Source organism: Rhinichthys klamathensis, unplaced genomic scaffold (assembly GCF_029890125.1).
Source record: "Rhinichthys klamathensis goyatoka isolate OS25496 unplaced genomic scaffold, OSU_Roscu_1.1 h1tg000127l_1, whole genome shotgun sequence".
NCBI classification, from domain to species: domain Eukaryota; kingdom Metazoa; phylum Chordata; class Actinopteri; order Cypriniformes; family Leuciscidae; genus Rhinichthys; species Rhinichthys klamathensis.
The window spans coordinates 5,719,347-5,745,702 of record NW_026606664.1 but is presented as its reverse complement, the minus strand read 5'-3'; the positions used below and the strand labels follow the sequence as shown (position 1 = coordinate 5,745,702).

Genomic DNA, 26,356 nt, shown 5'->3' with positions numbered 1-26,356 from the left:
TGGATGTACCAATGAACATAAGAGTCTCCATAGACTCCCAGAATCTGAGACACAGATGAATTTCATTTATGAAGAAAATTTTCCAAAGAAATTAGGCAGTCCTATATGTTTGTGCAAATCATTTTATGCCAGACTGCTTTGCAAACGAAGGTCAGTTAAATGCTGGATTTGCCCAAAAGTTGATTCTGAATTGATACCAACTGTTCGTGCTCAAACTTCATATCCAGAACAAGTATCGGCCTTCATGTTTTGTGAATGTTTCCATATAGCGTTTCTGAATGTGCTTCTTAGCATGCTGTTTGGCCAATGTGGCCAAAGATGATTAATAAATTATAAACGTAATTAAACAAAATGATACCGGTCCTATCTCCATGCAGCGTATATTCTGTTATCTCTAGCTCTGTAGGCATCCTACTACAGTTACCACATGAGCACCTGTACAACAGTTTATAGATTATCATAACGGAACATGCTAATCGATAAGTTGAATAAAGTTAACTCCACAACAACTAAATAAATTCATCAACTAACCATTTAGAAACATCCTGTTGAATTCTTAAAGTTATTTCTTGAGTCTCTCCATCAGTGTCCGACTCCGGTTCGAACATATAAGGCTGAACATCGCTACTGACAATTTCTGACATTTTGGCTGCGTGAGATTCTGCAGTTTTCAGAGCATCCGAAACACGAGCTGTAAAGGCTCCGCCCTCTTTTGAAAAGGGGGCGGGACACACGGAAACAGCTTGTTTTTGCTCACACCCAAATAGGGGCAAATTGGACATTCTATAATAAATTATCTGTGGGGCATTTTGAGCTGAAACTTCACAGACACTTTCTGGGGACACCTGAGACTTACATTACATCTTGTGAAAAGGGGCATAATAGGTCCCCTTTGACCTAACTACTTTTTCTGTGCTTTTTAAACCTCTACACATGGCAATCTTTCACTGATGTGTGATCTGAATGTATGTATGAATCATGATTTCCTGAAGCAATTGCGCTATTTATGTTACCCGCCCCCACCCCGCTGATTGGCATAGTGCTGAGATGCAGGAATAATCCAATCAAGGCAAGAGGATGCACATCAACATCTGTCTAATCCCATTCTGAATGGGGATTAGGTAGATAGCACACTTTGAGCAGCATGCAGTAATATGATGCAGTGGACCTCTTGGACCTATGGTTTCAGGTAGACCGTATAAGAATGGGATACATATTGCAGTGATGGAAACAGAGACGATCAGTGGCTTATCTGAAATCCAAACAGCGGCCATATGAGAGGCCTCTCTTAGTTTGGCCTTTAGGGTGAGTGGTGGAAATGCCAGGAGTCTGCGTGTCTGTAAGCGCATTCCTCGTCTGCAGCCCACTTATCTGATAAAGAAGCTGGACAGACGCCCACTCTTAAGGTCAGCCGGAAGATCATACTGCGACCCTGCTGCTCTGCACTACTTTTGTCATGGTGGTTTTTCTTTGAATCGGTCACTACTGATATGGTTCCCATGATGACAGAGTCCGACAATATCATCTATAGACTTGATTTGCCATTATTACTTCATTTATATTTGAATAGTTTCTTTGGGTGAAATGTCCTTTATTTGAGAGCTTCATAAACACTTGTTTATGTTTATAGCTGAACACTGCATGCTATCTGTTGGGTTGCCTACGCAATGTAAAGGCAATGCAGTATCAAGAAAAGGGCCGCGGTTTAGATTTCCGTGAACATCCAACATGACAGATTTAGAACAGTGTTTTCTAACTGTCAATATACAGCCCCACAGCCACATCAGTAAGACACAGTATGCATTCATTGCAGCCAAACCATAAATGTGCTCCATACACTGATTAGTGAATACCATCCTGAATGATCATTAAAGTTATTACGATGGCCCTTATTACAATAATTCACTAGACACAAATCACTAAAATCAATACTGTGGGTGAATAACAGACAGCAGTTTGGAAAATAGTGTTGGGACATGGTATAATTTATTTATTCATTTATTTACATTTAGTATTACTTATTGTAAATTCTTTAAAATATAAATATATATGTTTTAACAGCCCTACATTATTATTTTTTTAAATAACTTCTGTTTTATAGATGTATATCTATTTCAGTCATGATCACATCATTGCTGATTGGCCTCTGTTGATCCTGCTACCAGTGAGATTGCTTGCTCCGCATTCAAATAGTCTGATTCAGTGTTTGCTTTTGGCTAGTCCAGTTGCGCAATATCATATTTACTCTGAAATCCTCCACCTCCCCCAGCTCCACCTGCATATATCTGATACGGTAGTATGTATGTCTATTCACGCAGCAGCAGCATGTCTGTGTATCTATTGGCAGCAGCAGTAGCGGCAATAATCAACAGCAGCATCTCCGTAGAAGATCTAGTCCGCCAAGACCAAATACATTAAAGGGGTCATATATTCGCTATATGAATGGTTGCTTCCTGGTTTGCAATAAGCAAGCTTGGGTATTTCTGGTGAACTGCCAGCTGTCAATATGTCAATCTTTACTCGCTGCCTCGAAGCGGCAGTGCGGAGTGCAGGTAAACTGATAATCTCTTCCTCTTTTCTACTAGTTATAGCAGGAAATAAACATGAAGATATGTTGAAAGATATAGACCAACTTACTGAAATGTATCATGTCTCGTTATTGCTCAATCATGTTAAAAAGGTTGAAATTTACTTCTGCGTCTGATGTTCAGCTGTAAGCTGCCTGTCAAGTTGGGCAAAAGAAAGCAATAAAGAAAGAACAGATAGGCATCGCATTTTATAAGTGAACCAACATCAAATAACAATACAGACGTATAAGACCAACATATCTTGTGTAGAAAGGGATTGATCCATTTTATTCATGATCCATTTTTTTTGTTGTTGGTCATCAGTGGGGAAAGTGTTTGCTGATGGTCGGATTGAATTTTGCTGAGGAGGAACACTGAAGGACGCAACAGTACTGCTCTCACAATGCTGAAATTTAAACGTGTTTTTCATATTTTTTTTACATTTAAACAGCTAAATTGATGCTAGGCCTGAATATTTAACTGACCATATTCTGATTATAAACTAAGTATTACACTATTGATGCTGTTAAAGCTACCTCAGAAAATTGAAGATACTGCCACCACTGCGCCACACCAACAAGTAACTTTTCCCCGGAAGTTTTCCAGTTGGCTTATATTATTGTGGAAGTTCATAAGGACATTCCATGCATATTGCTTGATTTTTTTGACATGCAAAAGGTCATTGTACTATTAAAACATCCTGTAAGTTTTAGAACTCAAAACTTCTTTGTTAGTCCAAAAACAGCTCTTATTGAAACCAAGCTCCGAAAATGACTAATTTCGGATTTTGTTACATTATGACGTAATAGTTAGTGCTACAAAAGTCTGCATCTGCAGAATCAGATCAACGACTACTTCTACATTATTGCATCTTTGGCCACGCCCACTGGCGTGTTATTGAGAAGAGTGACCCTGTATCTCTCTCAAAATAGTTGTCATGATTGAAATAGATTAATATTGTTTTTTTTGGTTTGTTTTTTTTTAAATTACTATTCATTATAAATTTTTGTTCTCATTTGACAGCCATAATATTTTTAAAGTCATAAATTCTGTTATAGAATTATCAAAGCAAAATCAAAAAACATTCCAAATACCTCCTTGGACCTGTTATGAATCCAGAGTAAGCATGCAGAAATAGACCAGAAGATGTTGATACAGTTCCTTTATATTCAAGGATGTGTTCCACAAACACGAATACCTAAAGGCAGTATTGCTGTATTATTCTGATACGAGGGAAGTGCTTCACGTTTACCTTAGTGAACAATGTTTTTGTGTCCATAAGTCAACTTATCCTTTATCTTTTACTTGTAAACTCATTGCCTCTAAATTGATTGAAGTTGGCAAGTAGTGTACTATAAAATCATGCTTTGCATACAAACGATCAAAGTGAACTGTAGCAGAGAGAATCTGGCAGACAGAGTGGGTGGCAGCCACTCTCAAAGAAATCAATGACAAAACATTGCAAACAATACTATATCTCCATAAGCATTTGTTCACATTGTGTTTTGTGTGTGTGTGTGTGTGTGTGTGTTTTGTGTGTGAATGTCTTCATATTCAATAAAAATTCTGTTGATTGCCAGTGGTTTTGTAGATTTGGGAAAACCCTCTTGGTAAGAAACAGCCAAGATGATGTAATGTTCTTAACATCCTGTCAATGGATCTCTGGGAAGAGAATAGGTGTGGGTGAATGGAAGTGTGTGTCTGTTCTTGGCTGTATGCCTATCAGGGTGGGAGGGTAAACTACAAGGCCTTTAGCACCACACTTAACCCACAGTAACTCACCATTCACCAACAATCCATTATTATTAGCAGGTGACAGCGTTTTTAAAAGACCTTTGTGTTGCTTGTACTGTTCTGTAACCAAGTACTCAGAGAGCTGGCATCAATACTGGAACAAAAGCGAACCACCACAAACAATCTCCCACAAACATCGGCAAGACAGGTCAACTTCACAAATTTCGTACCAGCTGTCCAATATCAAGAGCATAGTATAACACCTAAGGATGCAAGCATCCTGCAGTCAGCGCGGGATTGGAAATTGGAAGTGGATCTTGATAAGAAGCTTGTGTTTCCCCCAGAAATAGTGGCTACAACACTCCGGCCAGACATGGTCCTGTGGTCTCCATCAACAAAGCTGGTATATGTTGTGGAATTAACAGTACCATGGGAAGATGGGGTTGAAGAGGCTTATGAGAGAAAACAAAACAAATATTCCGACCTGGCAGCTGAAGCATCCCAGAACGGCTGGAAGACCAGTATCTTCCCAGTAGAGGTGGGATGCAGGGGATTTGTTGCCACATCTACCACCAGGTTGCTGAGAAAAATAGGGGTGAAGGGTCGCTCTCTCCAACAGGCCATCAAGTCCATGTCAGGTGCTGCCGAAAAAAGCAGTAACTGGCTTTGGATCAAGCGCAAGGACCCCAACTGGGCAGCAAGGTAGAGGCAGATGGTATGCGGTCAGGGTTAAGCCCAACTCAGGGAGAAGGACGCCCCTGCCATGCAGAGCCCATCAGGAATATGGAGGGTATGGCATGGAGGGGGGTGTACCTGGGACGCTGGGTACACCGTTGAGCCTTCTGGAGACGTTGTGGGCTTCAATCAACGAAACGTCGATGAAGCAGGGTGCCCACCTGATGACCCCAATGACATACCTTACCCTCCTTTTCACCACTCCACACCGACTGCTACTGTCAAGAGTTTCCTACTTAAGGGATTGAAACATCTAGTTCTATTAGCTTTACTGAGTGTGTTTGCTTGCGACAGACTGTCATGTTAAGGCTTTGCTTTCCCTGGAACTTTCTGGTGATTTGTTGCAAAGAGGCCTGTGTTGCCATAGCAATTCCTACAGATTTTCCACCTTTTTGCTTGCCAGACTTTTTGAAAGTGAATTTTTTAAAAATGTGTTACCTATTATCTTAAGTTTATAGGTACACGTGAACTCATGCAACAAATATAGCTGTAGCATTTAGGATACTACAGGTCCTTCTCAAAAAATTAGCATATTGTGATAAAGTTCATTATTTTCCATAATGTAATGATAAAAATTAAACTTTCATATATTTTAGATTCATTGCACACCAACTGAAATATTTCAGGTCTTTTATTGTTTTAATACTGATTATTTTGGCATACAGCTCATGAAAACCCAAAATTCCTGTCTCAAAAAATTAGCATATCATGAAAAGGGTCTCTAAACGAGCTATTAACCTAATCATCTGAATCAACTAATTAACTCTAAACACCTGCAAAAGATTCCTGAGGCTTTTAAAAACTCCCAGCCTGTTTCATTACTCAAAACCGCAATCATGGGTAAGACTGCCGACCTGACTGCTGTCCAGAAGGCCATCATTGACACTCTCAAGCAAGAGGGTAAGACAGAAAGAAATTTCTGAACAAATAGGCTGTTCCCAGAGTGCTGTATCAAGGCACCTCAGTGGGAAGTCTGTGGGAAGGAAAAAGTGTGGCAAAAAACGCTGCACAACGAGAAGAGGTGACCGGACCCTGAGGACGATTGTGGAGAAGGACCGATTCCAGACCTTGGGGGACCTGCGGAAGCAGTGGACTGAGTCTGGAGTAGAAACATCCAGAGCCACCGTGCACAGGCGTGTGCAGGAAATGGGCTACAGGTGCCGCATTCCCCAGGTCAAGCCACTTTTGAACCAGCAACAGCGGCAGAAGCGCCCTGACCTGGGCTACAGAGAAGCAGCACTGGACTGTTGCTCAGTTTTGCATGTCATTCGGAAATGAAGGTGCCAGAGTCTGAAGGAAGACTGGGGAGAAGGACTTGCCAAAATGCCTGAAGTCCAGTGTCAAGTACCCACAGTCAGTGATGGTCTGGGGTGCCATGTCAGCTGCTGGTGTTGGTCCACTGTGTTTTATCAAGGGCAGGGTCAATGCAGCTAGTTATCAGGAGATTTTGGAGCACTTCATGCTTCCATCGGCTGAAAAGCATTATTTATAGCTTCATTTTTCAGCACGACCTGGCACCTGCTCACAGTGCCAAAACCACTGGTAAATGGTTTACTGACCATGGTATTACTGTGCTCAATTGGCCTGCCAGCTCTCCTGACCTGAACCCCATAGAGAATCTGTGGGATATTGTGAAGAAAAAGTTGAGAGACGCAAGACCTAACACTCTGGATGAGCTTAAGGCCGCTATCGAAGCATCCTGGGCCTCCATAACACCTCACCAGTGCCACAGGCTGATTGCCTCCATGCCACGCCACATTGAAGCAGTCTTTTCTGCAAAAGGATTCCCGACCAAGTATTGACTATTGAGTGCATAACTGAACATAATTATTTGAAGGTTGACTCTTTTTTTTTGTATTAAAAACACTTCTTTTATTGGTCGGATGAAATATGCTAATTTTTTGAGACAGGAATTTTGGGTTTTCATGAGCTGTATGCCAAAATCATCAGTATTAAAACAATAAAAGACCTGAAATATTTCAGTTGGTGTGCAATGAATCTAAAATATAAGAAAGTTTAATTTTTATCATTACATTATGGAAAATAATGAACTTTATCACAATATGCATATTTTTTGAGAAGGACCTGTATATAATAGTGTTTAGTTTCTTTGTTAAATGGTAAATATCTACAGTATATATACACACTCACCTAAAGGATTATTAGGAACACCCGACCATACTAATACTGTGTTTGACCCCCTTTCGCCTTCAGAACTGCCTTAATTCTACGTGGCATTGATTCAACAAGGTACTAAAAGCATTCTTTAAAAATGTTGGCCCATAGTGATAGGATACTAGTATCTTGCAGTTGATGGAGATTTGTGGGATGCACATCCAGGGCACGAAGCTCCCGTTTCACCACATCCCAAAGATGCTCTATTGGGTTGAGATCTGGTGACTGTGGGGGCCATTTTAGTACAGTGAACTCATTGTCATGTTCAAGAAACCAATTTGAAATGATTCGAGCTTTGTGACATGGTGCATTATCCTGCTGGAAGTAGCCATCAGAGGGTGGGTACATGGTGGCCATAAAGGGATGGACATGGTCAGAAACAATCCTCAGGTAGGCCGTGGCATTTAAACGATGCCCAATTGGCACTAAGGGGCCTAAAGTGTGCCAAGAAAACTTCCCCCAAACCATTACACCACCACCAGCAGCCTGCACAGTGGTAACAAGGCATGATGGATCCATGTTCTCATTCTGTTTACGCCAAATTCTGACTCTACCATCTGAATGTCTCAACAGAAATCGAGACTCCTCAGACCAGGCAACATTTTTCCAGTCTTCAACTGTCCAATTTTGGTGAGCTCTTGCAAATTGTAGCCTCTTTTTCCTATTTGTAGTGGAGATGAGTGGTACCCGGTGGGGTCTTCTGCTGTTGTAGCCCATCCGCCTCAAGGTTGTGCGTGTTGTGGCTTCACAAATGCTTTGCTGCATACCTCGGTTGTAACGAGTGGTTATTTTAGTCAAAGTTGTTCTTCTATCAGCTTGAATCAGTCGGCCCATTCTCCTCTGACCTCTAGCATCAACAAGGCATTTTCGCCCACAGGACTGCCGCATACTGGATGTTTTTCCCTTTTCACACCATTCTTTGTAAACCCTAGAAATGGTTGTGCGTGAAAATCCCAGTAACTGAGCAGATTGTGAAATACTCAGACCGGCCCGTCTGGCACCAACAACCATGCCACGCTCAAAATTGCTTAAATCACCTTTCTTTCCCATTCTGACATTCAGTTTGGAGTTCAGGAGATTGTCTTGACCAGGACCAAACCTCCAAAATGCATTGAAGCAACTGCCATGTGATTGGTAGATTAGATAATTGCATTAATGAGAAATTGAACAGGTGTTCCTAATAATCCTTTAGGTGAGTGTATATACTATTTGAGGATATAAAGTAGAACTGTAAACCTCATCTGTATTCCTTGCCTTATCTCAAAGGTGCATATTAAAATGTTTAATTTACATTAGGAGGAAGATTAGAAAGGTAAATATAGATATGATAATTAATTTGAAATACCTCAGTTTTTGGACAGGAACATTTTTACTTTAATGCAAGCAAGCAAGCAAATGAAGAGCTGCCCTTACAAAAAAGAAGTATACTTCAAGTTAATTTTAAATAAAGTTCAAGTATATTTTAAGACGACGTTCACTTGCAGAGCGCAAGTTTCTGGATGCCACGTAAGTCTGAAGTAATGAGTTTAGGTAGGAGGGAGCAAAAGCCAGTGGTTGTTCTGTAGGCAAAAGTCAGTGACTTGAATTTGATACGAGCGGCAACTGGCAACCACAGGGCAAGCTGGAAGACCAGCCAGGAGAGCATTACAATAGTTACGAAGTATACACTAATACCACAGTTAAATAAACTTCTTTTTTGAAAGGGTGTGCATGCAAAAAGGTGGCAGTATGGCAGTATTTAACTCTAACAATCACATAACTTTACAATGACTGAGTGTTCTATTTTTTGGTTAAATCATAGAGATGTTGTGTTGAGTCATTAGCTTTGACATTAATGTATTTCGTCAGCAGTTCAAAATGGGTCCATCCGCTGCATATCTTGTTTACAAAACAAAGCAGGGACCAACATAGCTGGGAACAGTCTGTCTGGTTGTAAGGTCACGGAAAGAAAAGCAGACAAAACATTGAGATATTCTAGCCGAGTCGAGTGTCTGCAGCGGAAGCATATTCTGCTCTCTTATTGAGAGTTCAGTGAGAGTTCAAAGAGAAAGAGAGATTTTAAATGGGTTTTCTTTCTCTTTCTTTCTTTCTTTCTTTCTTTCTTGCACAGGTACTTCCACGCCATCTACCTGGGCATCAGGAGCAGACAGAGCGGAGAGAATGACCGTTGGAGGTTTTACTGGAGGATGGTGTACGAGTATGCAGACGTCAGCATGCTCCACCTACTGGCCACGTTCTTGGAGAGCGCCCCTCAGCTGGTGCTCCAGCTCTGTATCATCATACAGACTCACAAGCTCCAGGCTGTGCAAGGTAGCACAACACACACACACACACACACTTTTGTTTGTTTCACTATATATTAGTGAGGACTTCTTATAGACTTCCATTGTTTTTCTATCAGACCCACCCCCAACCTCTAAACATAACCCTCACAGAAACCCGAGCAAAACACTAGATTTAAATATAAACATGATTTGACTGATTTATAAACTCATTTAACTAGCGAGTTCCGGCTGTGTGTTCAACAGGTTTCATTATATTAGTGAGGACATTATTGAATAGTGAGAACATTTTGGACCCAAACTTTCCTTGCCTTTTAAAAACTCATCCTTTTTGGCTAGGCTGGGACACCATCTAACCACCTTTACCTGGTTTAAGCTCTCTTTTTCAACAGGGATCCCAGTATTTTATTATTCTTTTATTATTCGGATATATGTCTTTGTAAGGATGAGGGTAGGACAGTACTGAGGAGAGAGAACATCAGGTTTACTGTCATCCTTCACTTTACACATCTCGTCCTGTCTGTATAACAGTGATGGAGAGGAGTGGAGTCAACTGCCACTGAACCTTAAAGACTGCTGCAGAGGAGAGAAGTGGAGTGCTTTTTCAAGAGCATTGCCAAAGTGGGTTTTTATTAGGGAGAAAGCAAGCTTTCAAAGCAATGCTTTTTTGTTGGGCCCCTTTTTTGGGGAAAGCACCATTTTGGGGTATTGTGAAAATGAATTAACTATGGAATTCTGAGAGAATATTTATAACGTTGTTTAGCATTCAACAAAGCACCTTTTGTTCATTGATGTTATATATCCTGTAGTGTCAGCCACAGTCCATTTACTGACTGGCTGATCCAAGCAGGTCTATAATACCTGGAAAAATTCATCTATTAAATTTCGCATTCATTTCAATAACAGTTACTCCACTGACATATGACCCTCTGGAAGAATGTGATTTGAAATCTGCCATCTTGCTCATGGGCATGTGAGTTCCAGATAGTTTTTTTCCCCCATTATCACCAGGGTCTGATTTAAAAAAAAAAAAACCTTAAGGTAAGAAACCCTTTGAATTAAACATCACTAAGATTTTTTTTTACCCAAAGGGTTAGTTCACCCAAAAATGAAAATTAAGTCATTAATTACTCACCCTCATGTTGTTCCAACCCCGTAAGACCTTCGTTCATCTTCAGAACACAAATGAAGATATTTTTGATTAGATTTGAGAGCTGGATCTCTCCTCCATAGGCTTCCTAAGGGAGTGAAACTTGACGGCCCAGAAAGTCATTGAAGAAAATTTTTAAATAGTCCAAGTGACTACAGTGGCTCAACTATAAGTTTATCAAGCGACGAGAATACTTTTTGAGCGGAAAAAGAAAACAAAAATAATGACTTGATTCGACTATTCCTTTTCTTCCTTGTGGGCTTGATAAACTTATAGTTGAGCCACTGTAGTCACATGGAATATTTAAACATTTTCTTCAATGACATTCTGGGCCGTCAAGTTTCACTCCCTTAGGAAGCCTATGGAGGAGAGATCCAGCTCTCAAATTTAATCAAAAATATCTTCATTTGTGTTCCGAAGATGAACGAAGGTCTTACGGGGTTGGAACAACATGAGGGTGAGTAATTAATGACTTAAAGAAGTAGTTCACTTTTGAAAAAACTTTTGCTGATAATTTACTCACCCCCATGTCATCCAAGATGGCTATGTCTTTCTTTCCTCAGTCGAAAAGAAATTACGGTTTTTGATGAAAACATTCCAGGATTTTTCTCCATATAATGGACTTAAATGGGAACCATACGGTCCAAGGTCCAAAATACAGTTAATAACAGTTTCAGATGCAGCTTAAAATGTCTTTAAACGACACCAGACGATGAATAAGGGTCTTATCATGCGAAACGATCGCTCATTTAAAAAATAAATAACAACGTTTAAGTTTTATAAGCTCACATGCTCGCCTTTCTCTGTTCTGTGTAACTCTCCTGTTCGAACTCGTTCATCAAAATGAACTAATCTTTTTTCGAGTCATTTGATTCATTTAACGACCGAAATGAACGAATTGACTCGGAAAAAGATTTGTTCATTTTGATGAACGAGTTCAAACAGGAGAGTTACACAGAACAGAGAAAGGCGAGCATGTGAGCTTATAAAACTTAAACGTTGTTATTTATTTTTTAAATGAGCGATCGTTTCGCATGATAAGACCCTTATTCATCGTCTGGTGTCGTTTAAAGACATTTTAAGCTGCATCTGAAACTGTTATTAACTGTATTTTGGACCTTGGACCGTATGGTTCCCATTTAAGTCCATTATATGGAGAAAAATCCTGGAATGTTTTCATCAAAAACCGTAATTTCTTTTCGACTGAGGAAAGAAAGACATAGCCATCTTGGATGACATGGGGGTGAGTAAATTATCAGCAAAAGTTTTTTCAAAAGTGAACTACTCCTTTAATTTTCATTTTTGGGTGAACTATCCCTTTAAGGTTTTTTTTTTAACAACCACTGAGCTGTAAATGCCATGTGACCGCTCACTCTGGAGACGTAGGAAAGTGACGTCCTGACAAGACTAATTGGCTATAAACTGACCCTGCCAGCTATAGGTCAATCGCGCTTCAAAATTTTGATAGAAAAGTAATTACTAAAACGTTGGCTACTCGGCCAGCATTTGCGCTATATCATTTACCCTGACCAGACCATATTTATCCCGTATAAGATGTCTTGGAGTGGGGGGCAGGGAAGCTCTTATTAGTCTGTATGCGGACAATGTAATATTGTATTTGCGGAAGATCAGTTCCCATTCTCTTAGATTTAATTGTTTTTGGAGGCTATCTATTAATCTAGGTATACTATTAATCTATCGAAGAGTAAATGTATGCCTCTCTTTGATACTTGTAGTCCTGTTTTTTGGAGAATATTCCATTTAAGATATTTAGGGATCATAAACGTATCTCTGATTGACAATCCCAAAGATCCAAAATTAATATGTAAGTTGAATTTTGTGGAGTTTCTTTCAAAACTCAAACTATAGAAAATTGGAAAATTCTACCTTTGTCTATATTTGGATGTATAAATTAAATTAAATTAACTTAAATTAAATTGGTTTCTTTATGGCACTGGATTCTATAATCCTGTCTTATGTTTGAAACTTTTGAAAGACACACCGGATTCTGAAGATTCACCTCCAAAAAGTCTGTAGGGGGTTTAGGTATGCCAGTACTATTGGGCTGCCAATAATAGGGCTTTAATGTTCTGGCTGAAGGGGGCACCAGGTAATCTGACCCCTTGTGAGTACAAATAGTCTAACTTTGCTGTTGGCACCTCTTTAACGGCAATGCTGTTCTCTAAGTTGGATAAGCCCAAAGCATTGAGTAAACTATGCTTTGTGTTGAAAAATTCAGTCAAAGTCTTAAATCAGGTGAGAAGTTTTGTCCCTGCCTCTGTCCATACGGCAATCTGTTACGATCATTCTTTTTACCCATGTGGTCTGATAGAACTTACCACGTCTGGAGGGAGAAGGATTTAGGTTCCATTCAAGATCTTTATGTTGAGGGGCGGTTTGCATCCTTTAGTCAGTTAAAGGGATAGTTCACCCAAAATGTCTGTACTCTCCATTGACCGCTACACAACTACCACTTTGATGCTTCAAAAAGTTCATAAAGAGATCGTAAAACTAAACCATATGAATTTAGAGGTTTGGTCCAAATTTTCTGAAGAGACTTGATCGCTTTACCTGATGAACAGATTTAATTTAGGCTTTTATTATCATTTAAACATTGATCAGCGAACATAAACAGAAGCTCAACCGAACCTGCATGACGCTCGAGAACAAATCTCTTTTGTTCGTGCAGAAGCTCAAACGTAAGACACGAGAATGAACCTCATTGGTTCTCATTGGCTCCGTTTACCACAACTGATGTGTGAGTTGATGAATGTTTATATGTGAATATAAAAGCCTATATGAAATCTGTTCATCATATCGAGTCTCTTCAGAAAATTTGGACTAATCCACTCAATTCATATGGATTAGTTTTAAGATATCTTTATGAACTTCTTGAAGCGTCAAAAGTGGTAGTTGCGTAGCTGTCAACGGAGAGTATAGAAAGCTCTCAGAAATCATCAAAAAGATCTTCATTTGAAGATGAACGAGTCTTACGGGTTTGGAACGACATGAGGGTGATTGACTAAATTTGATTTGCCTCATGTAAAAAAAAATCTTTTTTTACAAATTAGACTTTATGTGAATTCTAAAATTTGTCATTTTGAACTGTTCCCGGAGAAGCATGTGTTTTTGACATCTTTTTGAATCCTCCTGACTCTAGGCACCTTCTTTGTAAATTTATTTGTTTGTTTATTTGAAGTCTTCATCGCAGCCCCCACTGTGAGATTTAAAGTGGCCTGGGAGGAAGACCTGTGAGCTGAGCTCTCTGAAGATAAGTGCTTGACCATGATGCAGGCCTGCTCAGTCAACAGCACCTGATCCAATTCAAAGTTGTTCACCGCTTACATTACACTAAAGCCAGGTTGCATAAACTTTTCCCCTCTGTTTCACCAATGTGTGACAGCTGTAAGGTGGTGGAGGATACGGCTTCCCATGCTTTCTGGTTTTGCCCTATTATTGTCAGGATTTTGGTTTAGCATATTTGACTGGTACTCCAAGGCTAACAATAGGCCTCTTCCACCGGATGCTGAACTTGCTATCTTTGGCCTTTTGCAGCACACCGGCTGTCGGCTGATTTCTTCAGTGTTTACTGTACAATCGTTAACAGGGACTTTGGCATTGTTTGAATTATTTGTAGTGTTTTATACCCGTTTATTATTGTGGTATCATTGATTACCTAAATGGCATTTTAAAACAAACTAAATTGGTCGCTTTACATATTGGTCTGTTCCTGTATAAGTGGGAGGTGCTTGGATAAGAATATGTGGTTTTGCAGAGCCTGACTTTTAGAAGTGAAGATTATCTGTTATCATGTTTCTCATTGCTACTTGTGTCACTAGAACACTAGGGTCGATTTATGGGACACTTTAAAACCTTCAGATTGACATTGTGGTGACCTTTCAGTCAGCCCACAATAACCAACAATAACCATAAAAAATGGTCATGTTACCGGAGTTGTTCATGGCTATTCTGTTGATTTGTGCTTCTGAGCTTTGTGGATTGCAGAACCCTGCCTAGCAGTTACATCTTCAGTGCCTTTATGTGCTGTCTTCTGTTCTTCATAATCTTCCTTAAACAAAAGTGCCCTGGGACTGGCAGAATTTTCACCCATCAAGGCTAAGAAATGATTTATGAAAGCAGAGGTCCTGAGCTCCTAATGCAACAGAGCTGTAAATATCCTTTTGTTTTGAGCGTGAGGATCTGAGCGTCTGCTCCGTGTGACAGTGGGAGCGGGTCTGGAGGCAGTTTTGCTCGTGGTGTTTGGTAGAGCAGAGCGGAGAGCCTTCTGATGCTCTGAACTCTTTCATCAGAGACTTTCCTTTGAGATTTGTCGCTCTTGCGCTTACAAGTCAAAAACAACATTGAGCAGTGTAAAAATTTAACCCAACAGAACCGTCATAATTCAAAAGCTCAATGTCTTCTAAATAGACTAAACAGCTTGGCTACCATTTGATGGCAGTCTGCAGAGGCGCAGTGGTGAAATGTAGGACGCATTTGATTTGTGTTTCTCTTACTCAGGCTGTCCCTTGTTCACTCTACAAATGCATCTTCCCTAACTTTACCAGTATCTGTCGCAGTAAAACACGCTGTCAGTCAGTAAGGCTGTATCTTTTCTCACTATTTTCCTTTACGTAGCTTGTCTTTGAACCCCTGCCAGAAATAAAATCTCTCTACCTGCTCACATAAATGGGCCACTCAGCCTAACCATTTCCTGCAACAGTTCAGCATAGGAAAAAGTCTTGCTCATAACATTTACCCAGTGGACTGTTTTGCTCAAAACTACAGGAAGCATCTCTTTCTTTTGAATTATTCTTCATATTTAATTTTTTCTTGTCTGAATGTCATAAACACAAATGTGTCCCCTGTCACACCATTACATTTATTTCCTGTACTAATTATGCATTGATTTTTTTTTTTAGTTAGCCTACTTAAGTTATCATTGAAGCATCATGAGAATCAACTGTACATTTTAAACAGGGGTTTTCAACAAGGGGTCCTTTACCTGCCTGCATAATGTAAAAATATTTATGACATCATTAATGATTATTTTAATGGCACCAAAGTGTACAAATCCCAATAAGTATGTAAATACATTGATATGGTACTGTATGCATGTTATTGTAGACCAGGCTCAAAATGCAAGTTTATACAATATGTAACAACTCCATCACCATCATATTTACACATACATACTGTTAATCTCAAAAGTATTCAGGTCTCATATTTAATGAACTTTGCCAGTGATTCTCTTTCTAATAAATATTTTTCACTGTAGATGAAATCATATTAGTGTACCATACAGTTTCCTCTAGTAGGCTATTCCATCACAGTTCGGAGCAAAAACACATTTTACAGGCAAGTTGTGGCCCAACCATTTGTTTTGATTATACGTCTATTTTAGGAAAGTCAGGTGCAATTGCAACATTTTTATCAAATCTACCTTCCATATGTTGCTATAATAAACATGTATATGTGCCAACAGAAAGTGTAATATGAATAGATTAGCAATAAGAAAGCCTAAATAATAATATTGAATTTAATATGAGTTGGAGTGTATACATTTTTGAAGAACCTTCACCTAGCTCTTTTCTATACAAACACATGCGTTTACGCTCCTAAAAGAGCACAACACCATAAAAGCAATGTGCGCTACATTTCAGGATACAACAACATCCAATAGCTTTGTGTGAGGAAGATTCCTTTAAAAAATTCTCCTTTTCCTGTGTACACAGATAAAATAACAACATGGAGAGTTTGGAGCGACATGAGGGTGAGCAAATGTTGAAAAATGTTGACAGAATTTTCATTTTTGTGGTTAAATATTCCTTGAATGTGAATGGATTAGAAAGGCCTGTAGAAGTAGATAAAGAAGATACTGCAGTGATGCTGTGGTTTGCATAACCCTGGTGCTACCACGCACCCTACAAACACACAACACACACTGTCTATGCCCTCCTCCCCTCTTCAAATTACTGCAGCCCTCATGAGCAGGAGCAGCAAGGAGCATTACGTCACCCCTGCCGCTCTCGCAGCCTCGCACGCTGGACTGTGGCAGGTTCCCGTGGCGACCGTCTCCTCAGGATGCGCTGCACGTGCGCAGGATACGAGGGAGGGAGGGAGGGAGGGATGGAGGGAAGGAAGAATACATGCACCCTCGCTGTCGTTAGAGAGCACCGGAGCCAAGCCGCAGGCCAGATAGCCCACGGAATAAGAATTATAGCCTGGCCTCTGTCAGTTAATTACCCCACTTTGCAAAGTAGTCATTACACCCCCTCAGCTCTCTCCAGCTACTAATGGGCCAGATTTAATCTAAGTGGGTTAAACATGTAAATAAGCTATTGAAAAACTCACACAGTATAAACAAACACTAGATGATAGATGTATAAACAAACACTAGATGATAGATGGAACGATAGATAGAACAATAGATAGATAGATAGATAGATAGATAGATAGATAGATAGATAGATAGATAGATAGATAGATAGATAGACAGACAGACAGACAGACAGACAGACAGACAGACAGACAGACAGACAGACAGACAGATGATTGCTATTCACAGATTATAGAAATATATTTATATTGCAGGGGTGATCTTACTCCCCTTCCAGGCTATGAGATGATGTGGTCTGTTGAATTGTTTCTTGCTTTTAGTGTAGGTTATGGGTTAAAATCTTGCTTGACTAACAATTTTTAAAAACTGTACACTAATGTTCAAAAGTTTGCGGTCTGTAAGATTTGTTATTGTTTTTGAAAGAAGTCTCTTATGCTCACCTGCATTTGTTTAATCAAAAATACAGCAAAAACATTACAATTGTGAAATATTAGCTGTTTTCTATTTGAATATATTTTTAAATGTAATTTATTTATGTGATGGCAAAGCTGAATTTTCAGCATCATTACTCCAGTCTTCAGTGTCACATGATCCTTCAGACATCATTCTAATATGCTGATTTTGTGCACAGGAAACATTTCGTCTAATTCATATAATTATTATTATTATTAGAGATGGAGCATGTGCCTGATCTAATCTGGATGTTTACAGCTGAGTTATAGTAAAAAATAAAGAATAGGAAATCTTTCCCTGAGATCCAGTAGAATCTTTAGGCCTGTAATCCAAAGAATATTGTAATGTTGATCACTGTAAATGAAATGGTAACTGAATAGTTTATCTTGTCTTGGTATGCTGTGTCAGATTCAGCTGTGTAAACATGGCTAATCTGTTCCATTCATAGGAATAATATAGTGATTTTAATTATCTTTAATTATGAGAAATTATTCACAATCTGGATGGATCCAAATCTTGGGTCCAGATCTGGACTACAGTCTGCTAATTGGTGACTTGTAAGGCGCTCCATAGAGGACGTGACCACCACTAGGCACTCGCTCTGGGAGTGTCGACATCACACATTTCTGTGCTTTCATTCGCTGTTTAGACTAGTGAAATAAATGCCCATGGGTGCACATTCTCTGTTATGAATGTGTGATCTTACGCTATCAAAAAATATCTTTACCATTGATCATCCACTTTGTTTGGTGAATTGGTGTAGAGTGCCCATAATGTACAGCTCATCTGACTACAGATGGCAGAGAACAGTGAACCTGCAGCCTCGGTGAAATGAAAATAAAACTCACCTTTATTTGGACACAAATTAACACATCTTTGCACATTCATCATTTCACATGAGGACTTATTCAATAATTCATGGCTGTGGACCGCGATGGTGTAATCTTAGCAACGTGGTATTCTGCATTTTTACTGATGCCGTTTGAAAGGGACTGATTGGCACTTTATCTCAACCTCTCCTCTGCTTGCACTGCAACATTAGGATGACTGAAGGATGATAAAAAGGACATTATTCTGAAGCCTGTGTCTTGTCTTGATATGATTTGGGGTGAATATCAACCTGAGAGGTAAAGACAAGAGAATATTTACACTTGGGTTTCATTTAGACTTAAGGGAACTAATAAATTCAAAGTCTGTCTTGGTATCTCAGGAACAGTTTAATTCAGTGAGAATGTCAGATTTATTTGTTTGTTTGTTTTTCTGACAAGAGAAATAAATGTTTCAGTATTAATATGTGGGAGCCATATGCTGCTATTATACGCAACTCAATATTTTAACTGCTAAACATTTGAATTAATCATAGAGAAACATTAAACAAAAATGATCAACTGCATAAAAGTATTTTTCTAAATGTATATTTGGTTTCCTTTAAAACAACGATTTTCTATATTAATATACTTTAAAATGTAAAACCGTTCTGCTGCGTAATAATTTTGTGGAAACGGTGATACATTTTTCCAGGGTTCCTTGGAGAATGGAAAGTTCAAAAGAACAGCGTTTCTTTGAAATATAATACATTATAAATGTCTTTACTGTCACCTTTGATCAATTCAGTACATCCTTGCTGATTAAAATGGACCTTTCTTAAAAAAAAAAAAAAAAATCTTACTGACCTCAAACTTCTGACCGTTAGTGTATTTATTTATTTTATCATTAAAATGTTGTTAAGGCAAAGTGCTTTGACCCCCAAAAGCATTTGAATATTTAAGCCGTATGGAATATATATGAATATCTTTGCATTATATAACAAAATTTGAAATTTATATAATTGCCATTTATTAAAATGTATTATATTTTTCAAGTAAAATATTTCACAAAAACAATTATGTTACAGAGACAGTCCACTTAAAAATGAAAATTGTCATAATTTACTCCTTATGGCTCCCTCATGACATACTCTCTCATGTGGAACAAAAGACAAGATTTTGAACGGCAATGGGGTCCAAAAATGTAATTGTGTGGACTGAAAAACTCCACAGAAGAAAGTCATACACGTTTAGACCGATATGGGGGTGAAGCAAATAATGACAGAAACTTTCATTTTGGGTAAACTGTCCCCTTGTGAATTGAGTTGTGAATTGAGTGACCAAACACACTTTTTGGGGCTGCTGAACTAGTCTAGATAGTGTTTCAATATTAAGCTTTTACGTCAGTATCAATTTTAAACTTGAATGTAACAGCTTTTACTATGCAATGAATGATTCATTCAGTGAGGAGAGACTGGACAGTGTGTGTAATCTTTGTATTCTGTCTCACTCACTCATACAAAAAAGTGATCACTCCATCAGCTCAAGCGCACAATAACCATGGCAGCCGACTCGACAGCGGTAAAGACGGGCGTCACACACCTCTACTCACTGCTGGCTGCTTTACTGTACTCCATCTGATGCAGATGTCTTGTAAAGCCTCCTCCATTAAGCACAACCGAGTATTTTGGACAACATGATGGATAACATCTCACTCACTGGGCCAGTGAGTCATAACTATGGAAAGATGCTGTTCAGCAGAATTCCAAAGAGGCTGTTTTCCCTGAAGAGGAAATAAAACACAAGTCTCATCAAAATGAACCATGTCTCTTGAGTCACCGTTTATCAGCTTTGATCAGGGCCGGAGCTTGTAAACCTTGGTGTGGTGCGACTCACCAGAGGGTCGAGATTTGTAATCGCAAACAGATTCATTACAGGAGGGCTGCATGTGACACGCACTGGAGCGCGAGCCATTGACGGACACTTCCATGTGCAAGCTACTCCATTAGCCCACTTCCGACTGTGGATATTATGTAGTAATGAGATAAATGCATTTACATGCCTTGGTGAACACTTCTTATTCTGCATTTGAAACCAGTGTCCTATTGTATCTGGTTAAGAAGTGCCTCACTCACATGTCAAGATACATTTATAGCTGGTTAGCACACTGTAAGGACTGTTTCTTCTGGACACTTTTTAAAGTAATGAACTCCCAGACAACACACTTTTCAAATTCACTAGTTTATGTTATTTGTCTACTAACCATATCCAACAGTATGATGCATAATAGATGTGAACGTTTAGTCATTTCTGTCCTCTTTTTATTTACTTAATTTTAAAAGTCATAAACAGTTTACCTTAATTTTCACACCACAGTTTTACAGCTAGCATTTTGTCTCCTAAATGTATACACCTGAATGATATTTTTGTACTTTTGACATAATTTGACAATTACATATTGATTCGAAATATTCTGCTCACAAGTGATATTTACAATTATATTTCTTTGTTTTATTCGCACACTATGTTTCACTTTCATCTCAAGCTGTTCAGTGTTTCTCTCTCTTGGGTAAACAAGTACACTAACTTTTGATAAAACTTTATTAGTGTAAAATGTGTTGGTTTGGGTGGAAATGACTTATTTTACACAAATATTGAAATGATTACTTCACTCCATTCTTAAGATGTTTATAGTATGTAATATTGTATTTTATAATGGATTTTCATAGGTTAAGACTGAAAATGTGGGCCAGGTAAAACAATAAAATCTATACAGAAAAATTGAAAAGAGAAAAGACATAACAAAAAATAATTCTGTTATCTGTTACTTTCAATAAAAATGAACACCTGGCATGTGTCTGTAAGAAAACTGAACAATGTCATATTTACTTACATACTCCACATACATTCTGTGTAGTTCTATATGTGCTCCTGTTTCCTGGGTGGATTGACATGAATACTTAGATTGTGACGTTCAGCCATAACCGATGCTTCTCTCCTTTATTTCAGGGATGACAGCGGCTGCTTCTCTGGTGTCACTAGCCTGGGCTCTGGCCTCCTACCAGAAGGCCTTGCGTGATTCCCGAGATGACAAGAAGCCCGTCAGCTACCTTGCCGTCATCATTCAATTCTGCTGGCACTTCTTTACCATCGCCGCTCGCGTGGTGACCTTCGCTCTCTTCGCCTCTGTGTTTCAGCTCTACTTCGGCATCTTCATTGTGCTGCACTGGTGCATTATGACCTTCTGGATCGTACACTGCGAGACCGAATTCTGCATCACCAAGTGGGAGGAGATTGTCTTTGACATGGTGGTGGGCATCATCTACATCTTCAGCTGGTTTAATGTGAAAGAGGGACGCACCCGCTTCCGCCTCTTCATCTACTACTTCATGATCCTGTGTGAGAACACGGCCCTGAGCGCGCTGTGGTACCTGTATCGCTCACCACCCAGCACGGACGCCTTCGCTGTGCCCGCCCTGTGCGTCATCTTCTCCAGCTTCTTCACCGGCATCGTCTTCATGCTCATGTACTACACTTTCTTTCATCCCAACGGGCCGCGTTTCGGCCGCTCGGCCAGCCTGGTCCAGCTCGAGGACCCCACTGCTACCTTTATGCTGCCCCCCGAGGGTGCCACTAACTCCCTGCGCTCCAACCGCGGAGGCACGCTGGCCAGGGACGCTGACCGCGAGGCCAAGTACAGCGAGCGGGACGGCTGCGTGCCAGTCTTTCAGGTGCGGCCCACCGCGCCCTCCACACCTTCCTCCCGAGCCCCGCGCCTTGAGGAGACGGTCATCAAAATAGACTTGTGCAGGAACCGCTATCCTGCCTGGGAGAGGCATGTGCTGGACAGGAGTATACGTAAAGCCATCCTGGCCATCGACTCGTCTCCGACCCCGCCGCGCCTCCAGTATAAAGACGACACGTTGGTTCAAGAGCGTCTGGAGTACGAGACCACCTTGTAGCCTGCGCTGTGGAAACACACGAACATGAACACATTACCGTCCACTTGAATAAACAGCAGGACTGTGGCAATAACGTTTCTAGCGTACATAGCATCTAGCCATGATGTTGATTGTCATGGACAAACCAATATAGGCACAACATATTTGTGGACGGATGGAATAATCGATCTTTTTTAAGCCGTTCTCTCATTGCATTTTATTTTTTATTACTTCTGTCTTGTCAGGGAATATCTGGGTTTCTAAAATTCATTGCACTGGCTGATATAGACCACTAACCCCTCTCTCCATTCCAAGAGTTGATCGTCCTCGGGCCAACGTCTATAAACTGCGAGAGGACATCCAGAACACTTGACAGGTTGTCTCTTACTGTAACTGCAAAACAAAGGCCTTTCCCTTTGAAACCAAGCATCCAGTGCAATGAAACGGCCTCAAAACCGGCCGCACTGAAGAAACAGTGGTCCAAATATCAAATTAATGGTACACGCATAAAAAAAAATGCTGATTAGACTCGAGACGTCCTTGTTTAGGGTGCTGTAACCTATAAGTAGTGTTTCATCAGCGGCTCTGTACAGTACCAGTGCCAAACGCTCCGCTCACACTGACTTCACGCTGAACTGTGGCTTGACCACAAACTGTATATATAAACAGGGCAGCATTTCAACCATCTACTTGAATCCTATACAAAGAAAAACGCTGAGAAAAGAAAGTTTGTGACCATCACAAGAGTCCAAGCCACTTGGGATGACAAAACAGGTAGAACACATGCTCGTTTTCTTCTTTGGGAGACGACAATAGGCCAAGAGAACACTTCCTGGCAGCTCCCTTTGGCGATCTGGCCTCATTCGCCTCACCGCTGTGGGCTGACAAGGATCCGTTTGGCTCACAGCAAAGTGGAGGGCACAGACCACCAAATTCACAGTGTCCGCCAACTGTATTCGACAGAACCAGGGTGCACTTCATCTTCTAGGTTAAAGATACAGTGTTCTTCTAGGCTGGGTCAGGTTTTGGTGCGTCTATGTTTTGTGTGCCGTGTCAATACAGAAAAGCGAGTTAAAGGTGCACGTATACACAATAAACGGGGTCAGTTTTCAGTACCTCAATTCATCCGGAAAGCCGCCGAAGTGTACTATTCCAAACTCTGCAAGGCAATCAAGACTTTCTCCATGGGGCTCTTCAATTGCCAACTCACGGTCTACAAATCGAAGTGTCAGGGAAAAGTAGTCTGTGACAGAGCACAGACTAGCTAATGTGCTCAGAATGACACTCCGGGCCCTACCGTTCAACACATCACATCTGCCTAAAAGAGCACTGTATCTTTAAATCTGCCAAAAGCATCCTTTATATATGAAAGTGTTGGAGTTTTCAACTTTCCGTTCAGTTGCAAGTGCTTCTCTGTGTCTTTATGTCGAATATCCAAAGGCATTTATGGAGACGTGGAGGTGAGGGCAGAAAAAGAAAACAAGCACAAAACTTGTCACAGGAAGGAGTCTCAGCACAATGAAGGATTTATTCGGTTGTTGTTACACTTACGTTGAGAGACAACTTGAAATTTTACTGCGACAGAAGCTAGATGTGCCTGTTGTGGATAGGTTGAGATTTTGAAAATGTGTGGGGAAAAAATGTTGTTTTATGTGTAACATTTTATATACTCCATTTTCTTTTGGTTTTCTTTTGTTTTTTGATGGATTTTAAAGGTGTCTAGCAAAATATTTGATTTTCAAGGTGCACATTATTTTGCTTAATGCCATTTAAGTGGGTGGAGATGACTGATATAGGACATTTAGATTAGTTTTGCTTCAGTTGGTCAAATCTGAACTGTAATTTGGGTTTTATTGTAACTTTGAAAAACACTCCTGAAGTGTTGTAACGTCCCACCATCGGTGGCAAATGAACTGAAAGCATAGTTGTTGTAGCCCGCAGCGATCTGCACGCTTGCAGATGAAGATCCTAATTGTGTTGCAAATAAAAAAAAGAAAATAGAACAGAAAAAAAAATTATTTAGATGAGATCGTATAAATCTATAGCCAGTACCACAGTGAAACGTAGACCTGTATATTTTAGCTATTTTGCAATTTTCCTAACACGTCCTTTTTTCTTTTCTTTTCTTTTCTTTTTTTCAAACGTGTCTTATACTTTTATTTCTCTGTGTGATGGATGATGATGATGATGCTTTGTCTCTTGGCATAAAAATTCAAAATAGCCCTGTCCCCTGTAGTCAGAGCACACAAAAAACTTGTTAGCACACTTATTTAGCAATTTTCACATTTAAATTGCTCCACCACCTACACAAGAAGGAAACAGAGTGTTACATTGCACACATCTGTGCTATTACGTATCAATGATTTTTCAAAATCATTCCACTTTTTTTTAGTTTTCCCATAATACCATGATATTTTTGTTTCAGTGATACCCCAAGCATGCTGCATACTGTGTTTTGGTTCATTTGATTAAGAGGAGCTTACTAACGGCAACACTGGCTGTTGTTGGTGGGTTTTGGTGACATTCATCTTTATCCAGCCATTTTACAGGTGTGAGGCCTCGATCATTTTTTAATGTTGAAACATTACATGAATTTAAAACAGTCAATGCAATGCAATACGTTCAGCATAAGCGGAATGAATCAAGGTCTTTACCTAAAAGGCTGTGTGTGGGACTGATGTTTGGAGATGCTGAATTTACCACACATGCTAGATTATTAGCAATGATAATGGAACGGAAGTAGCTGCTGATTTTTCTTCCGTATTGTGACTCAAATGTAATGGATTAGTAAAAACGAAAAAATGTAGGACAGGACTTGGTCCTATACATTGGTTGTTGACTGGATTTTGCACTCAAAATGGAAGCAAGATGAACATAAGCGTGCACAGACTGGATTAAGCAATGAGTGGAGAAGTCTAGCATACGTCACCAGAGAGAAGTCTGTTGTTTCAACTGGAAGATCCAGTAATGACATTTTGATGAAAACTTTTAGTCAAAATAAAAGTAATAAAAAAGAAACCTATAAATGGATGAATTGTTTACAATAATATCTATAACATGGATTTTTGAAAATTTCATTCCTACTTTAATAATAATCTGGCAGGGAGTGTGAATTTGGCCCAACATCAAGAAGCTATTCACGCAGTTTGCATTTTAAAGGGGTTCACTTCATACGTCCTAGTTTAACATGGACTACATGTTGTACATGACAACATTTAAGCTAATCATAATGTTACAGAAACTATGTATTTTTGTTTTGCACTTCCAGCTTTATGTGTTATCAGTAAATCTGATATCATAGCCCACCATTTCTTCGCTCTGGAAAGACTTTAATTCATACCTGTAACCTACCTCAAAGCGGTATTTTAAACAGACCACTCTCCAGCTCTGGTTGTTGATGTGGCTGATATGAAGGAATTTATTGCAATGGAGTCCCAGTGGATGAGCGGAGGAGTTGAAGGCTGTTCTGTTTATTGCCAGTACATCAGTAGAGCTCAGCTCAAATCTACAGGACTTATTTTACAATTATTCACAGCAGGAGAACATTGAATTCATGCAAGCTAGTTCAGTTTTATTTGCCTTAACCGACGCTCGCCTTTTTGTGGATCTTTTATTCATGACATTTTCTGTTTGTTTCTTTTGGTTTAGTTTTAGTCATGCATATGATGCTCCGGTTACTGTCGTGCTAGTATAATGACGTCGCATTATCGATTAGTGTACTTACTGTGCTTATACTGCAAGGAGACACAAAAAGAAAGCAGACTGCGACGAAATAGCATATGCAGACAAACAATCAAAACGTCGACCCAAATTGTCACGGGTCACAGGCCGTACTGTTACACGATTGTGAGCATTTTTAATTGTAATATCAGTTAGCGAAAACTGAATGACTCGAAGAGCTGAAATGAAGTGGCACTTGCATTTTTTGATTCATTGGAGAAGCTTTCTTTTGTTGAATAAACAAATTGATGATCCTCCCTCACCTGTAGACATAGATGCTTAGATAAACTAGAATACCATAGACGGAGGAAAAAAGACATTTACATTTAGATAAATGATAATCGGTGGTTATTTATAAAGCACGATATTAGTACAAGCACAGTAATTGAATGAACTCGGTGGTGTTCGGTTCAGCGTTCATGTATGATGTACAGACTTTACTGGTATCTCAGTTAC

General features: G+C 39.6%; 1 protein-coding gene across 1 annotated transcript in view; it reads left to right on the top strand.

Annotated features, from left to right (window-relative positions):
• xkr4 (XK related 4) overlaps window positions 1-22,627 on the top strand; it is a 62,008-nt gene extending 39,381 nt beyond the window's left edge. Inside the window, exons 2-3 of the mRNA XM_056256661.1 lie at window positions 9,322-9,521; window positions 21,249-22,627. Coding sequence (XP_056112636.1) covers window positions 9,322-9,521; window positions 21,249-22,201 — 1,153 coding nt within the window. The 3' untranslated portion in view covers window positions 22,202-22,627. The remainder of the gene's footprint in view (window positions 1-9,321; window positions 9,522-21,248) is intronic.
• Window positions 22,628-26,356: the final 3,729 nt, after the last annotated feature.